Source organism: Melanotaenia boesemani, chromosome 8 (assembly GCF_017639745.1).
Source record: "Melanotaenia boesemani isolate fMelBoe1 chromosome 8, fMelBoe1.pri, whole genome shotgun sequence".
Taxonomy (NCBI): domain Eukaryota; kingdom Metazoa; phylum Chordata; class Actinopteri; order Atheriniformes; family Melanotaeniidae; genus Melanotaenia; species Melanotaenia boesemani.
In genome coordinates this window covers 32,244,355-32,263,042 of record NC_055689.1, presented here as the reverse complement: position 1 = coordinate 32,263,042, position 18,688 = coordinate 32,244,355, and the positions used below count along the sequence as shown (strand labels likewise).

At 38.5% G+C, this 18,688-nt stretch overlaps 1 protein-coding gene across 1 annotated transcript in view; it reads left to right on the top strand.

The window, feature by feature from the left end:
* adcy8 (adenylate cyclase 8 (brain)) overlaps positions 1-18,688 on the top strand; it is a 146,335-nt gene that overhangs the window by 111,350 nt on the left and 16,297 nt on the right. Inside the window, exon 14 of the mRNA XM_041992913.1 lies at positions 16,748-16,906. Within this exon, the coding sequence (XP_041848847.1) occupies positions 16,748-16,906 (159 nt within the window). The remainder of the gene's footprint in view (positions 1-16,747; positions 16,907-18,688) is intronic.

Here is an 18,688-nt window from a genome sequence, read left to right as displayed (position 1 = left end):
CTTACAAGTTTGACTTTTAAGTATCTCAGAGATTTTGGCCAGAGTTGTTTACATTGTGATAACATGAGTAATTAGCTTAATTTCCCAACTATGAACACATACAAGGTATGGTCCTGCTGGCAGATGTTGTCACTAGTACAGAGGTCTGCAACCTATGGCTCTTAAGCCCCAAGAGGCTCTTTCGCCCATCTGCACTCGCTAATAAGGAAAAATGTGTAATTCTGCATGGACCAATACATTCATTAACAAATTTATATGTGCTGAGAACAAAACATGTAGCATTGAAAGACATCCCCAGGATAAACACACAGGGCATTTGCTGAAAATCATGGAATGGAAAACCTTTCATGAACGAAGAATTTGCAAATGAATAATTTATTTATTGACATATTAGAGCATCTATACTTGTACTAATTAGAGAAAAGTTTCTCTTTGTAAAGAACGTCAACCATTAGAACCATTAAAATGACAACAAATATCACAACTCAGCAAACTGATTCAGCTCCAACAGACTCAGTCGCCTGTGATGAGTAGAGCAGTGTTGACAATGTAGAGTGGAATAGGGTATTTATCCAATTTAGATTTTAAACCTTTCTTTGATAACATGTGTAGATCTAAACCGTCATGTAGCCCAACTGCTCGGACATCTCGCATCCTTGCACAGCCTTAGCCATTTCAGATTGATTGCCGATCACTTAGTTGGCTGGAAGACCATGGTTCTGCAAAAGCCATGAAATTCAGTGCTGGCAATAGGTGGCACAGTTAGTTAGTTAGACAACTTTATTAGTCCCACCAGGGGCAATTAGTTTGAGCAGCATCATAACATGACATAAAAACCACATACAGTACATAAAAGACACAAAAAGAGAAGAGCTTGGTGATCAATAAATATATAAAAAAAAAAAAAAAAAAAAAAAAAAAAACACAAAAACTACAGAGAATTTAAAAGTCGAACAGCAGATGGGATAAAAGACTTTGCATAACGGTTTGTTTTACAATATGGTAAAACATAACGACGTCCTGAAGGCAACAAGGAGAACTCATTTTTTAAGGCATGACCTGATGAAGACAAGATGACATTCGCTTTCTGGACAATCTGATTATTACAGAACGAAGCCAGGTCCCTCTGCTTGCCCTCTGCTCCTGGCACTGGTAGTCACAACTCCTGGCACCCTCTGCAACAGAGGGTGCCAGGAGTTGTGACTACCAGTGACTGACAGCTGGGATTAGTGTAACAAACAGTGGCCATGTTTACATGAGAGTTTTAATTCCCCTTTAATTCAAAATTAAATGAAATCCTGTATAAAATGACCTTGTAAACACCTAATTTTCCAGTGAAAACGGTCATTCTGAATTAAACTGAAATCCGATGTAAGTGGCTGATTTATTCTTATGTTAAATCTGAATTAAATAATTCCTCAAACATTTAAATGTTTATTCCACTTTAAATGAATGCCGATCATGTCCGCTCGCGATGGCGGTACGGTACTTTACCTCCCTTTTCCACCTTAAGCTCACCAAGGTGAAATAGTGTGCTAGTGTAGAGCTGTGGCTTCAAAACTAGAATCAAAATCAGAGCGAAAATGGTTCTTATTATGTGGTCTTCCATGTTGTAGACTAAAAGAAAAGAAGCAGGAACTAGAATTTGTTTATTTCTGGTAGATGTAAATATGTCACGTCCGCCCTCTGTCCAATCAGAACCCTTTCCAACCCCCAGATCTTAGGCAGATTTAGTAAAGGTGATTGAACATGTTTTCCATGTAATCCCCAGTTCGGAATTGCTATTTCCATGTAAACACGAAGAAGAATACTTTAATTCTGAATTATTTAATACTAAATGATTAACTCAAAATTAAAGAACATCATGTAACCATGGCCAATGAGGAAAACCTCAAATTAAAGGAAACAGCCCCTCAAACACACACACACACACACACACACACACACACACACACACACACACACACACACACACACACACACACAAACACACGCCACCAAATTGATGTGTGCATGTTGTATTCTTACTATTTATTAACCTATGCAGTCTATCATTACACTTAATTATACCATGGTCTGGGTGAATACTCAATTCTGATTCGCTGGAGGGTGTCCATTAAAAAGTGATAATGGACACCTATAAAAGAAATTCCGGCCAAATAGCCATATTGCTGTATATTATTGCGCTAAATAAATGGTAGTTGGTAACCGTGGCAACAGAAACTCAGACGCCGGGCTGCAGACGCGCCAAATCAGAGCAGCCTGCAGGCTTATTGAACGATGTAGGAAAATCTGTGGACTTTGAAACAAAATATCACATCATCCTCTGGACACACACATGCTGTAAGAGCTGCACCTGCCCTCTGAAATGTTTGTGTCACGTAACTGTGGCCAACCGAACTGCAGGTTCTTTGTCAGAGCCGGTTACCTTGGCAACGCGTCACAACAAAATAGTCCACTCAGTTGCTTCTTGTGAAAAATGTACGATTTTACCGGTAAAAACAACATTAACGCATTAATAATTTATTGAATATTTTGTTCTTTTTAATGGACCATGGTGTAAGTGGGATAATGCCCTCCGAGGTGGCCATTATCCCGCTTATTATTCCCGCGGAGGCGTGAACGGTCCGACATGAAGCGGAGGGACGCTTCAATTTGTCTCAGAGAGTTGGGTAAACCAAATTTCTAACTGTAAATTCTTCTTGTTAGTTTAGTTTTGAGTTAATTACTGAGTTTTTTTTAAGTTATACCGCATTCTGCCGTCTGCTGCTTGATAAGCTGAGTTTTTTTTCTAATTCTGACTAAAAAGTTGGCAATAACTTCACCCCACAACAAGTTTGTTTCCTTTTTAAGTTTCTGTGCTGCAGCATCACTGTTATGTAACTAAACTGGACTCAGAGGAACATCTCATCCAGCTCCTCGTTTAAGTTTAATGAGAAAAAATGCTTAATCATGACAGGAATTAATGAATTAAGCCAACCATTAAATTAAAAAGTAAAAAATGGATCTAACATATAATACTTTTTTACATTACCCTCTTAATGGTTTTATCATTTCTCGGCCCCCCTTTACCCCACCCACCTTTGTGTTTGGTGTCGAAGGCTGAGTCACACATTTAATATGGCTGGAAATAACAAAGGGCTGCATTCACCAGTCATTTAAATAGTAAAAGTTCACACAGCAATAACCTACTTCTCTGAATAAATGACCATTTTCAGCTAATGAGCCCTCCACAGCAGGATAGGATTTGAGTCCTTAGTGGTCTGGTTTCTCTGAGATACAGAGATCTATGAGCTGCTCAAAGGGCCCCAAAATTAGGCCTTAAGACCACACAGACCAGTGCTGTTTACTGTCTGCCTCCTTTTATGTCTCTTTCCGAGAAGGAACATTATGTTTGCTGTCTGAAAATTGTAGGGGAGCTTTGCACTGCTCCCTGGTGGATGTATTAGCAAACAACCATGACAACTTATAGGACCTATGAAAGTATACGAGCAATGACGTTTCCAATGGGCAGACCCAGACTGGCCCACGGGACAAGCGGGACAATTCCCGGTGATTTAAACTCGCAAGTAGCCTCACTGGCATGCTTGTAAAAAAATAAATAAATAATCACCATGTATTATGTCGGTGTGGCTGATTAGTCTTCCAGTTGTCTCTAATAATAGCGACTGGTCAAAATGACGGTAATAACTATTTTTTTTAAATGACCAACACGAGCAAAGCGCACAGAGTTGTAACAGCTGAGATGCAGAGAAACGTGGTAGCGAAATGGACTCTGATTAAAAAGGATGACACACTTTACCCAGACGCACAGTGCCTCCTGGATAACAGCAGGAATTTATCCTCTAGTTTGACCAACTCCTTGCATTCACATTCAGATAAAAGTTCTCTTTAAAAAATGAAAGGCATTTTTATTTGATTTGATCTATTACATGCAATCTTATAATTCACCTGTTCTCTTTCTCATTGATTTGGGATACTTGAACAAATAGAAAATTTGTGAAAAATGTGGTCTTGAGATGCATTTAATGAAGAAAAACAGTAAAAATGGATTAAGAAGGCAGGGTAAGAGCAAATCTCGTACTAAGAAGGATGTTTCTGTCAAAAAAAAGAAATAGTTTTGAAGTGTTGTTCAAGTTCGTTAACATGGAGCTGTCCATGGTGCTGAAAGGCTGGTGTGCAGGATGAGTGTGTGGCCACTCACCTGTAACGTACGTAGTGTTTGTGTCCTAAGGTGGGTGTGTGCGTGTGTGCAGTGCACATGAGGATGTGCATGTGAATAGGGCAGAGGTGGGGGCACAAAAAATTATTTGAACTGAGGCCTATCACCATGATTTAACACTACTGGCTGTACTGGTGTATCTCCCATCAGCCCAACATAAAAGCGACCGGTTTTTCCAACATATGACATACAGGGGGTTTGATATGAGATTTCCTGGTATCATAGATAAAAAAATTAATTAATTTTATGTGCTCTATATTAAGCAGATAGCTCTCTGATTGTGCACAGGTTCGGCATTTTCTTTTGTAGTGATCCATGAGAAGCAATAAAATGTTTTATTATAAGTTACATTTAAGGGTCAAATAGGTTTTGAGACTCTAATCTTAATTAATTTACTGGGGCAGGTGGTAAAAATGGCTCTTTTATTTGTAAACGTTGCAGACCCCTGGTAGAAAGTACTGAGATAGGTAAAGGTACTAAAATAAAAGAAAAAATAAGTAGCATGTTAGAAATAAAACAAACTATTACATTGTGGTGTTTACTATATACAGAGCTATTTATAAATACCAATGACAAATTCTTAAATTTACAGTAGATGCATTAGAGCAGCAGCATAATGAACACATGAACATGATGCAAATAGGTGCAAATACAGATTGTGCAAGCAGTTAGCTGTTTATCTTTCCAATACAACGACTTCAGTGGGAACGAAGGTCTTCCAGTGCCTGTTAGTCCTGGTTATTGCTGGTTATTCCTGGTCTCATTGACATCTCTCTCATCTTCTCTTTTTAATTACTGCAGTTTCAGTCACACACCATTTTTGGCTTTTGGATGGGCTTTTACTTGTCCCAGCTAAAATCAAATATCACTTTACAGGTACACATAATTTCCCACAGCTGGATTCAAAAATCTTTTCTACTTTCCACGTTAAAATTTCCTTGAACATGATTGTGAACCACAAAACTCTGATTTCATTTTTATATTTATTTCCCACAAAGATCCAGGAAAAGTGTTTAGAAAAAGACATACATCAATTTTTTTTTAACTTTCTAAACTTAGATTCATCAGTGTGCCAATACTGTGATTCAATGAAATCAATCATTTTTAAGATATTATTATTGGATGAGACTGTCCTCTTTCCAAAAGCAACCCCACTGGTCATCAAAAATCATACACATATCTAACCCTAAGACATAAAGAAGATGATTTATTTCCCTGAAGGAAAAAATGCTTGTAAAAAGAAGCTGACAAAACTGAGCAAATAGAAAATACTTCAGTGAAGTCGGAAAGATTTGGATCCAAGCCTTTGATACGCAGCAGCAACATCACATCTGTAGGTGTTATTGCTGCATAATGTGCAACTGAAGCGAATCTCCTGCAAATACAAAGCAAGATGGAAACAAACCAATTTGTTTTAATGTCTGATACATTATACAAGCTGTTTTTATAAAGATGCAGTCAGAGTCCACAGCCTGAAGGAAACTGGTATCACCCTGTTGCTTTCATGCTCTCGCTATGGCAACCTTTGATCATGCAGTTCAGCTGCTCGGCTTCGGTCAGAGATGGAGGGGACACAGACGTAATTGGAGGTCTTTTGTAGCCTCATGAAAGTAGAAAGCAGTTGCATTTGAAGTTATCCAGTGTCATACAGCATTGATTTTCTCTGGGTCAATTTGTGCACTTGTTTGGCAGAGCAGAGACAACGACAGCTCACAGCACGAGCCCCGTAACACTCGCAGCTCGTAAAAGCTGCTGGTGTGAGACGCATCGGGCTGAGCAGTAAGAGTGCCTATAAAAGAGGTTGTTTACTCTTAACAGGGAGGTCCAGTCTGCAAAACGTGACCCAGCTTTTTTTTTGTGTGTGTATGTGTGTGTGTGTGTGTGTAATGTCAGTGATTAGATTACCCTGTTTGTACCCGTTAAATATTCTGAATGAGCTTTAGGTAAACATTTTTTTTCTTTTTACTGTTATTCCATGCATGTTCTACTCATCTATTGCCAAATCAGCAGCTATCTGGGGGTCCAATCCCCATCTTTTCTACTCTCCATGTTAAAATTTCCTTGAACATGATTGTGAACCACAAAACTCTGATTTCATTTTTATATTTATTTCCCACAAAGATCCAGGAAAAGTGTTTAGAAAAAGACATACATCAATTTTTTTTTTAACTTTCTAAACTTAGATTCATCAATGTACCAATACTGTGATTCAATATAATCAATCATTTTTAAGATATTATTATTGGATGAGACTGTCCTCTTTCCAAAAGCAACCCCACTGGTCATTTGTTTCTGCATGAAATAACAAACATGTCCACTGAATATGTGATCTGCATGGTTGTTTAGAACAACTGCACCAGAGATTAAAGTGACAATCAAAATTGTGATGGTGACGCCATACAAAAAATTCTTTCAGTCCAGTCCATAATGTTCTTAATCGCTACCCATGTTGGTTTGGTTTCTAATGCAAATTAAGTTATTCTATTGGCTAACCAGAAAGTGCAAAAATGTTGCTTTTGAACAAGCAAAATAGTATCCACTGAAGTGATAAAAGCATCATAAAAAGAATGTATTTTTGCCCTAATTTTCTAAAGTAATATTGTTTTAGACAGTTAGGGCAAACCAACCTGACAGTGATGAAACTGTTTTAGTGGAGTCTTGTGTTATTGACCAAACTTAGCCCACTCATGAAAACAACTTCTACAGTTTCGGGGTTGAGATGGACCAGCTACGCACCCACATCTTTCCTCCATTAGAGGGAATTGTTGAAACACTTGAGAACGACGTTTGTTTTAATATATTTTTTCCCTTCTGTTACATGTATGTACAGCAGTTTAGAGTCTGTCTTAATTAAGGGCAGGGCTCTAAATGAACACACACCAAATGCAGGTTAATATTCAATTTGGCGAGTATAAATTAAAAACTTACATCCATTTTTACAGGTGATGAATGAGTAAAGCTTCTGTGAAAGCAATGCTCAGCAGGCAGTGGGCGGGACCTGAGTTTGATGAGCATGCCATGCGGCCAATCACATGCTAGGAATAGTGGATTATACCATTACGTATAAGGATAAAGTGGGATCAGGTGCTTCTAAGACAGTGAAGTGGTTCAGGCCACAATCACAGAGAAAGACTGGGTAGCGGGACTTAAATGCAAGCATGTCAGAAAAAGTACAGAAATGAACAAAGACCGAAACATGAGCAGCATTTGGCTGGATTTAAATTATACTGAAGAATGAAACGCTAAGAGCAGAATTTGTCATAATGTCCAGACTCTGGCCTTTATTTATTTGGTTTGTTAACTGTGGTTCTCTGTTCAGTTCTTTATTCAAAAGTTTGATTAAAATGTTAAAAAATAGTCCTTTTTTGTAACAAAAATTTATTTTTCTGTTTTCATGAAAACAGAAAATGAAAAGAAAAAAATGCTTACCCACACACAAAAAGCATTATTAAAGCTAAATTAGAATAAAATGGAAGCTCTAGCTGTGTCCCAATTCAGGGTCTGCACACTTCAAAGTGCAGATTCATCGGCTACACACGCCATCGCGATGCACCAAGCACTTCGTTTGGCCTCAAACGAAGGCTGCAGGTGATGCATCCTTTGTGACTTCTTTTCTCCCACATTCGCTGTGCACAAGACAGTGGCGAATGAGTAACGGAGCTCAGAAAAGTACTTTTTTATTTTATTTTTTTTTAACTACACTTTACTAGAAACGTGACAAAACCACAAAAACATTTGTTAAATGGTGACATTAAATTCTTTAATATTTGACATTCATGGATTTTTAAGAGGGTAATGAAATGTTTACCAACAGTGTCAGGCAGTTTTTTTTTTTTTTTAATTATTACTCGGCTGGTACTAACATTCACAAAGTGACCTATGACAAGCAAACAGTAATTTCAGAGGTTAAATGATGCAACGTCCTACGTTGCTCCTATGGGAAATTCTCGTAGGCTAGGTAGACTGTACCATTTCACGAACATTACGCAGACTTCGGAATGTGCAGACTATGTAGACCACTTCGTAGCCTACACAGACTGCACACTCAGAAGTGTGCAGACCCTGAATTGGGACACAGCTTGCAATTGATACTAGATGAAGAACCATTATGGAGCTGGAACAGTCAGCTCTTCTAAGGGAGCATAATCTTTGAAAAGAGCTAGACCTCTTATTAATAATTAGGCTAATCACTAAATTTTCCATAAACATCATTCCATGACATATCATCTATGCATTGGCTGTGTGCTTACTTTTGTGTGCCAGATGTTGTTTATGAGCTACTGCCTGAACAAAGTGCAGATGAATGGGGAAAGAAGGAAGACGTGAAACAGAAGAAAAAACAGAAATCGGGCATGTTAACTAAACAACTAGGCTGGTTTGTAACTGGTTACTTTGTTCCTTGCTAAAAAAAAAATAAAAAAAAAATGCATATGTTGAGAAAATATTTAGCTGCTCCCAACCTAAATATTGTTGATCGTCATTTTCGTTAAAAAGTAAAATAATAATAATAATAAAAAATACAATTAAAAGAAACAGGTATAATAAATGTGTTCAGTTGCACTTATTATCTGGATTATTTTTCCAGTAAACTTTAGGAATCTACTAGCAACACTATTTGGTGATCAAAAAAGTTCACGATAAAAGGACTAAAGAAACAACCTGTCATTTTGTCGTTTCTAATTGGAAGACTTGTCCTTGGAAACTAATTTAGTAAGAACCCACTTACATCCCCACTGGTTACCACAGGAAATGCAATACAGCATTTCTGCACAATCACATTCATATCATCAAGACACACACAATTTCCATGTTTAAATAGCACTATACCTTTTTAGGTGGTTATGGTGGTTAGCATTAAGCCCCTCAACTTTCAGTGAGAGACACTGGTTCTAACCCTGTACTTACAACTATGTTCAAATTAATTAAAATGTATGGTAAGGTTATAATGTTTTGATATAAATATTACTCTGCTTGTACAATATGTAGTAGTTTTACCTTCTAGGCTTCAATTACTGTGAGGTTCTGTTTTCTTAGGCAATTTTATTTGTGTGTAGAAAACATAGTCTGTGAAAATGCATATCCAACATCTAACCCTAACCATTAGCATTTGGGAGCAACATTAGGTAATGCGAGAGGTAAAAAATGTCCAAGGTAAAAGGAAACTCTTTCTAAAAGGTTAGAGGTTTAATAATATATTTTACATGTAATGGTTTCACTGGGTTGTCTCAGATGAAATCCTTCATAAAGGACTTAGAGCCTTAATTTATCTGTGGTTCATTACAAATTTGCTCACTGCTGGTTCAAGAAGCTTCACAGTTGGGATGAGTAATTGAGTTCACTTAAAGCTGTGATGGGAAGCCCTTTTCACTTTTCGGGGGCGGCGTGGCTCAGCAAGGTAGAGCGGTCGTCTTGTAACCCGAGGGTTGCCGGTTCGATCCTTGGCCAAGTCGTGTTCATGTCGAGGTGTCCTTGGGCAAGACACCGAACCCCTAGTTGCTCCTGATGGGTCGTGGTCGAGCGCCTTGCATGGCAGCTTCCGCCATCAGTGTGTGAATGGGTGAATGTGCTGTATAATGTAAAGCGCTTTGGGTATCCAGGTACAGAAAAGCGCTATATAAATACGGACCATTTACCATTTTCTTTGACTGTTTTGACACTGTGACAAATATGCATGCCAGCAGTAGACATGAGGCCTATCCAGGTACAGAAGGCCAATATGGAGGAAAAGTTGCTATTGTGTGTATGAATTCCTTGAACTCTATGACACCTTTGGAGCGATTCTGTTGTCCCCACAGGGCTGCTATCTGAGAGCATAACACATTTCTGCTGAGTATTCAGCACAGACTGGTACATTTAGGATACTCTTCCTCTTCTAGAGAGGGCTACTGCCAGCTCCAGCTTTCTTTAGGCTGGGATAGATGAATATGATATAAAATATTTACTACATACAAACCAAGCACTCCCCACCTTCCAAAAACATTTAGAAAACTCCATCACAGGGTGCCTCACATTGTTCATTTTACTGCAGAGTAGACCTGATGTTGCCTAGCATCTTCCTTTAGATCCCTCCCCCACACTGCCTCCAAGCCATCTGTGAGATGAAATCCCTTCAGTTAGTTCTGGGCCTGGGTGACTTCACCCCAGAGGACTTTACTCAGCTGACCATTCTTATTAAATCCTCTAAAGCAGGGGTGACCAAATCTGTCCACACAATGGCCACAATCCTGCAGGTTTTTGATGTGGCCCTGCTCCAAAACCACCTGACTCAAATTGAGTCATTGTGCAAAACTTAATAGGCTGTTGGATCTATTTCATTTGAGTCAGGTGTGTTGAAGCAGGAAACATTGGAAAATCTGCAGGACAGCGGCCCTCGAGGACCGACTTTGGACACCCCTGCTCTAAAGGGAAAACCCCTGAAAGCATCATTAAAAGGTGACTGAACTACCTCGAGCAGTTCTTTCAGTATGGACTTGGCAGCAGGTCTACTCCGAACTGCTCCCAGATTCTTACCCAATCTCAGAAGCAAGCCCAGCCACCTTTCAGAGAGAATTCATTTAAGGTACTCACATTCTGGATCTTTTTCCCAAAGACCAATAACTAACTTGGGAGTTTTGGTTATGACTTTCTTTCTGTACCAGTATGGGAAAGCAGCCACTTATCAGCAGAAACCTCACCCAATCTACCCTCAAACTGTTGACCCCTCTATCCCCTCCTCTCCACCCAAACCAGTAGATGCAGATGGTTGTCCTTCTGGAGAACGGTTCTGCTGGAGGTTTTCCTTCCTGTTGAAATATCTTTTTCCCCTTTCTACCATCACCCTGTCCACGTTTAAAACAGTGGATTGCATGGAGGAGAGTATTTAATGCAATCTTATGCGTTAGGGAGGCATCTGTTTTCTTATGTTTTATAAACACAGTTATAAATTGGACCAATGTGGATAAGATGATGGATTCATTTTAATTTGACTGAAATTGGACTACAAGTGAATATGATAGAATATATAGTAGGATATCATTTCCATCCATCCATCCATCCATCCATCCATCCATCCATCCATTTTCTACTGCTTACCAGGGTCGTAGGGGCAGCAGCTTAAGCAGGGAAGCCCAGACTCTCCCCAGCCACTTCCTCCAGCTCATCTGGAGGGATCCAGAGGCATTCTCAGTTCATTCAAAAGATGTGGTTCCTCCAGCGTGTCCTTGGTCTTCCCTGGGGCCTCCTCCTTGTGGGTCATGCCTAGAACAGATCACCCGGGAGACGTCCAGGAGTCACCCAGATGCCTGAGCCACCTTATCTGGCTCTTCTCAGTGTGGAGGAACAGGAAATTATTCTACTCCCTCTCAGTCTGTCTTTAAGGGATAGCCTATAAAAGAAACTCATTTCAGCCACTTGCATTCGATAGTTCGCTCTTTCGTCACTACCTACAATTCCTGACCATAAGTGAGGGTAGGAACCTAAATTAACCAGTAAATCAAGAGCTTCACATTTTGACTCAGCTCCTTCGTCATCATGTCAGACTGAAACAGAGTCTGCATCACCATGGACACCGTGGCAATCTGCCTGACAATCTACTGCTCCATTCTTCCCTCCCTCATAAACAAGACCCTAAGATACTCAAACTCCTCTACTTGGGAATTTCATTCTCAACCAGGACAAGACACTATAAAATGTATTAGAAGTACATGAACTTCACCTCACAAAGACACAAAGAGAGTTGATCCCTCTTTATCTGATGGAAGCATGCAGGGTGACAATATGCTGACTTGTACCATAAACTCATCTTAGGACATAGCAGCCCTCTGTGACTCAAACAGCAATCAGATATCACACATTTCCTGATCGAAGTGAGTTCTCTGGAGCAGAGATCTAACAGAGACACAGCGTGATGGTGTGAGGCTGAGGTAATAAAATCATTACATATAATGAAGCATCATCTGGACTCCAAAAAAACAACAAAGTCTTTTAAAACTGTTTCTTACTGAGAACTCGGAATCATTGTCCATTGTGAAGAAAATGCATGAACACAGAGGGTGTTAAAACATTAGTTGGTGCTTCTTTCACAGGACCTTTAAGTGAGCTGATTGTGTTGGAGAGAAAAGCCAATTAGTGCAGAAAGATGCAGAGGACTTTTTTTCTCTGTTATTCTTATTGGGAGCTTCTTTCATTACAGTCTGTGTCATTCAGAGCTTGTAAAATGTGAGTCTAATGCATGATTTTACAATAAAAGCCCATTTTCACTCATTTCCCCCCATTGTATGTTGACACTGCAATAATACAGCTTTTATTACATCTCTGATCATAACATGGAAGAAGATACCATTTTATGCCTGTCGACATGGGAATTGTCTTGCCATTGTCATATTCTAACAATTACCAGAAGAACATGTAAGAACACAAGCTTTGTACATTAGTCACTTACACCATTCCTGACAAATTCATACTGATCACTTGTCAGGAAAAAAAAATCCTACCGTTATTCTTGGCTTTGGACATGCACATAGGAGGGGATGCTTGATGAGAACTTGTGTGATGTTTTGGAAATGGGAAACATCTAAAACAGGGTTGTCCAATTCTGCTCGGAGAAACTGTCCTGTATGTTTTAGATGTGTCCCTCCAACACACCTGATTAAAATTAAATTGATATCTCCAACAGCTTATTATGAAGTTCTGATCACAAATCTGTTAACAAGCCATTCATTTTAAATAAAGGACCAATCTTTATCCAAATTATATGCCAGGAAGAAAAGACTGAGTTTGCAGTTTATTTGGAAAATGATTTCTGCAGTTCTTTATGAAAAGTTAAGTTGTTGCACATACTAGCAGCAGCTACTACTACAGCAAATACATGATAATCTCTGTTTTTGTGTCTATTCTAGAGTCATTTAGCAGATGCTTTTCTCCAAAGTGACTTACATCTGAAGGTGGTTAGGGTTAAGCAGTAACATTATGGGTCTTGCCTAAGGACCCAACTGGATAGTGTTAATATTCGCCCCCTGTGGGATTTGAACTCAGGTCTGCTGCCTGGGAGATGGATGCCCTGCTGTTCTGCCTTTCCAGCCATGTCTACATTTAGAATGTCTGAAATCATGTGACTGGTTAACCACAGTGCTCCAGCTAGAAAATGATAAGTTACTCCAGATAAAATGGAGGAACAAACTCTTAAAAATCAGGAATAAGACAGGAAGCCAACACTGAAGATGCATGATCACACATTTGTTAAAATATATGCAGCTGCAGGATGACAGCATGACTGATCTATACATTCATAAAAGAAATGATCTACCTGAGAGGCCTATGAAGGTATGGATGAGTTGTTTTAACTCTCTTGATAAAAGTTAAGTCTGCACAGACCAAAGAAATTACTAGGTACCTGGTCATTCATTGACATTTACCTCAATGAAGTTATGTGCACTTGTGGATAGGCTGGTGTAGCAGACCTTTCCTGGGAAGTTTCACAAAGATTGGAAAAGTTGGTGCAAACTTACTTCTAATTAAACAGTATTCCAGGTCCAGTGTTAGAGTTATACGTTAAATTACATAAACATTTTATGCAAAAGGATAAATGATTCTGGCAGAAATGCAGGTTTACATGAACAATCTCAAATAACAAAGCTCAGATAAACCCACCATTTCTATGAAACATCCATGCGGTTCATTTTACTGTTGTAGAGATAAACACAACTGAGACTTTTTCAGCCTAATATGTGGTTCAAAGCATTATGAAGCCGACACTAAACAGTATAAACACTACAGAGATAATCCTCACCTGTAGGAACAACAACATCACTGCAGCAGCACTAACGTCCTGCACAAACAAACACTCATCTTTGTTCTCTGAAGTAGTTTGAACGTCTCTGTGTAATAGTTACACATCTTTGGTCATAAATCTGCATTAATTATAAATACATAAATGTGTTAACAGTATGTATAGATTCACATGAGACTTTTTATTTCTCCACTGAGCTGAGAAGAGCTGTGTAGAGCATCGTTCATATGATCGTCTTTTTGAACTAAAAGCCTCTCAAATGTTTTTAAATGTGACAGGATCAAAGCAACGACCAACTGCAGCTGCCATACAGCTGAAATAGAGATAAAGCATAGTACATCCTTTAAAAGTGAAGTGAAGCCAAAGCAAAACCAAAAGGTATTCTGTGGCTTTTCTCTCCACACTTCCAAGCTTGAAATCTGGCCGAATCGTCTCTTAATATGTTTATAAATCTGAACCCTGGCTATCAGATGAGAACATAAAAGTGAACATAAGGAGCTTCTGTCCTGCAGTAAACACAGCGTGTGTGGTGACAGCAGCTTTAATGTTGAGTAAAATGTTTATTAGCACTGGGGAACACAGTGTTCTTTCTCTGAGGGATAATAGAAACCTTCTGTGAGCTGCGGAGGTCATGTTGGTCAACGACTGAGCGAAACACCCTTTTTACCAGCCGCTAACTCATTATCCCTCCTCTAAACAGGCCCTGCAGGCTTTGCATAAATGAGAAAAACTAAATTAGATTGAAGATTTTGTTCCCACTCGTATGATTATGGGAACTAATTGATAATGCAATTAATCAGAAAACTGCAAGAGAGTCACTTAAATCTTCATAGACTTATCTGCCTGCCCTAGAAATTAATTTTCAGTATCAATGTTTTTTTTTGTTTTTTGTTTTTTTCCTCTTTTCTACTAGTACAAACTAAGTACTGACTTGTTTTACTCGAATGACTTTGTATTAATTGTGACTTCAAAAAGGCAATTTGTGTTCCTTATTAAAATCCCTTTGGCTGCACTTCGATTGATCATGCTTTCTTGTGTTACATAATTGATCCAGCCTTTAACGGATTTTTTTAATTTAGCCACTTGCTCCAGAACTTTGGTTCAGCATTTCTTTTATCTCAGTGACACAAACAGCAAGCTTTCCCTTAAGCTTTGGTTAGGTTTAAATAAGTAATTGTGGAATTAAAAAAGTATTGGGCCTGTTTACTTCTGGTTTTAAGAGGCCTCAAATGTAGCACCAGTTATTTGAAGAAAATAATGTTGAGCTGTTTCATTCTTTCGATGTAATAGGATATGATTCAGGGCAATACAATATGATGTGATAGGATATGATGTGAGGCAAAGCAAGGCAAGTTTATTTGTATAGCACATTTCATGTACAGGACAATTCAAAGTGCTTTACATAAAACATTAAAATGATTACAGATGGTGCAAAGAAAGCATTCAAAAGTTGTAGTGTTTCAATAAGATCACATTTTAAATTGACAAGCTTGCTTATGCTACAGGCAACTCTAACACTCATTTGTATGCAGACGATACCATTATGTACATCTCTAGTCCATCCTTAAACATGGACCTGAAATCATCTCCCATGCTGCAATATTCTTGTTGGTTAAAATTTCTTTTCTTACATTATTTGACTTGGTGACATTATCTGTGGAGTTGCTGCTGTAAGTCTCCTCATTGAGCTGGATCTTATCTATCATGCTCGCATCTGCTTTGTTACTAGCGCTCTCTTGGGTACGCATCACTGTGATTTTTCTTCGCATGTCAACTGGCCATCAATTACAGAGGCTGATCTATTGCTATCAGTTTATTTATAAAACCTTAATAATCAGCAAACCCCTGCTTACCTCTGCTCTTTACTCATTATACATAACAATAACCGTAGGTTAAGCCCCACATTAACTTATTTATCCGAAAACACTGTACAGCTTTTTGCCGTTTCATATTTCAATTTGCAGCTTCTAATGACTGAAACCATTTACAGAACAATCTAAAACTGGACTCATTCATTCCATTTTCCTCTTTCTCTGCTCCTGTTATTAACTGCTTCTTACATTTAGGAACTGTTGTTTTATTGCATTTATAATTTTAAGAAACTGTATTTTATGTATTTAATATTTTGTAACCTGACTTACAGCATTGTGTAAGACCCAGAGTATGTTTTATTTTTGCCTCTGGCTGATGTCGTCATGTAGTAATATTAATAGTAATAATAAAATTAATAGATTGTGATACAGTATGAACAGTACAATGCAGAGTAATGCAATTCGATGTGATACATTTTATGTCTCCTTGGAAACTGTCTTTGTCTATGTAATTATTTATTGTTGAAATTGTAAAGGCATTCATTTGTACATCATTTGTGTCCAAGAAAAATTTTCTCAAATTTCATACAGTCTTTCGTGACCATTTCAAAAACATGTATGGCACACCCAGTCATAAAACACCAAGATAATGTGGGCAGGATCTCTAATTTCTTTAAAGAAATTGGTTTAAAAGTTCAAATACATTTGGAAAAAATAGTTCTTGAAACCACTGCTTGCCTGAGAACATTGATTCATACCACTTATTCTAATTCTGGGTCTCAGGGAAACTGGAGTCTGTCCCAGTATTTGGCAGGCAGGAAGCAGGGTCCATCCTGGACAGGTCGCCAGTCCTATGCAGTGTCTGAGAACAGACCATCATAAATCAACTGAACACATCCCCACCACATTCATGGTGGTGTTAACCAGATATTTTTTTTCTGCTTTCAGCTGGAGTACACAGCACGGCTTGATTTCCTGTGGCGTGTCCAGGCCAAAGAGGAGATCAATGAGATGAAGGAGCTTCGAGAACACAACGAGAACATGCTGAGGAATATCCTACCCAGCCACGTGGCCCGGCACTTCCTGGAGAAGGACCGGGACAATGAGGTATCCACAAAACCCAACATATGTTTATATTTGTTTACATAGTTTTTTTTAAGTCATCACGGAAGTGGTTAGGAAAAGAATGACTGGAAATTAACAAAGTATGATTTTATATTCTTACCTTATGTTTCAAGTATTATTTCCTCATTTGATGCTCATTGGTGGGGTGCAGGTGTCATTTATTTAAATCAAGGTACTCTGTAGTACCACGTCCCTATATAATAGCATAATCTTCAAGTTGGTCCTATAAACCATGATGTATTTAACGTGAAAGTATTAAATGAAAGCCTGAAAATGAATATTTACTGAGCAACTTTAGCTTTCTTGTAATTCCTTTAAATAGTCTGCATGAATTGTTCTTTTTGAAGGTCTTTCCAAAGCTCTTCTTTGGATGTTTCTGACTTTTGTTCCATTCTCTGTCCAGATGTTCCCACACTGCTTAAGTCATGTTGAGGTCTGGGTTCTCGGGAGGAATCATTCAGGATTCATCCCTCCATCAGACCTGTAGTCACTGATCTTCCGTCCAGTTCTTGTGTCATGTGACATACCTTAGCCTTTTCTCCCTGTTTCCCTTCCTTAAGAATGGCTTCTTGACAGCTATGTTTCCATAGAGACCATTTCTGATGAGGCTCCAGGATCCATGAAGGTCTTAACAGAATGAAGGGAGGATCCATCCCTTCATTAGACCCATTGAAGCCTGGGTTCTGGAAAGGATTCGTCTCTCCATCAGACATGTCGCCACTAATCTTCAGTCCAGTTCATGTGTCATACACCAGCATTTTCTCCCCATTTCCCTTCTGGGTTCTCTTACAGCCACGTTTCTATGGAAACCCTTTCAGATGAGGCTTCGGCCAAAGTAGATGGATCAGCTGAAGGTCCAGATGCATCGCTCAGGTCCTGGTGCAGGTCTTTGGTGGATTTGTTCCTATTTCTTCAGGACATCCCTTTCAGATCCTGTTCATCTGCTGAAGACAGTTTTTCAGACTTCTTCTTCGTTTGTCCTCCCCTTGTCCAGTTTTTCACTTCTGTTTGAAGGAAACTCTGCACATCATGCGGAGACATAGCAAGGTTTCAGCTCTTTGGGAATCACTTTGACATATGAAAAGTAGTATATGTACACCAACAAACTGTGTTATCTTTGTTTTTATTTTTATTGTATTTATTAATTTGTTTTTAATACATATTTGGTATTTAACCACTGAAATATTCAGAAACAAGGACTGGATTGAAAGTGAGTGACAAGCATGTCCAAAGAAATAAACATTGAAAGACCTCCACAAATCCTGGAGAATTGATCAATACCACTTTAAAAGTTCAGAATAAAGTCTGGTTGCTTTGGACTGTGCTGACAAACAATTTCATAGACTAGTGACCACTTTGTGGAAGCTAAAGGGGATCCTAATAAATAAACAAATAAACAAACAGACTAATTTTCTCTGTGAGTTGATATTATTCAGCATTTATTCAGATATATGATACTGACTGTTATGTCAATCACAAATATGGCATTTTATCTTTAGGTATAAGGACCAACTCCTAATGCTAGATGGGTTATTGTGTGTTTTAGTTTTTTTTTTTTTAACATTTTGACTTGATTGAATAGATAATTATGATTTTACACAAAGATAATCTCAATGTATAAGGTGTCCCTCTCAGGTACAACCTTGTTAATTCTACTGGAAATATCTTTTTATGAATTGGTAGCAGTGGAATTCAAATGATATTTATACCGTCAGAGATCTGTATGAAGATGGTGAATTCATATATTGGGAAAATCTGATACAG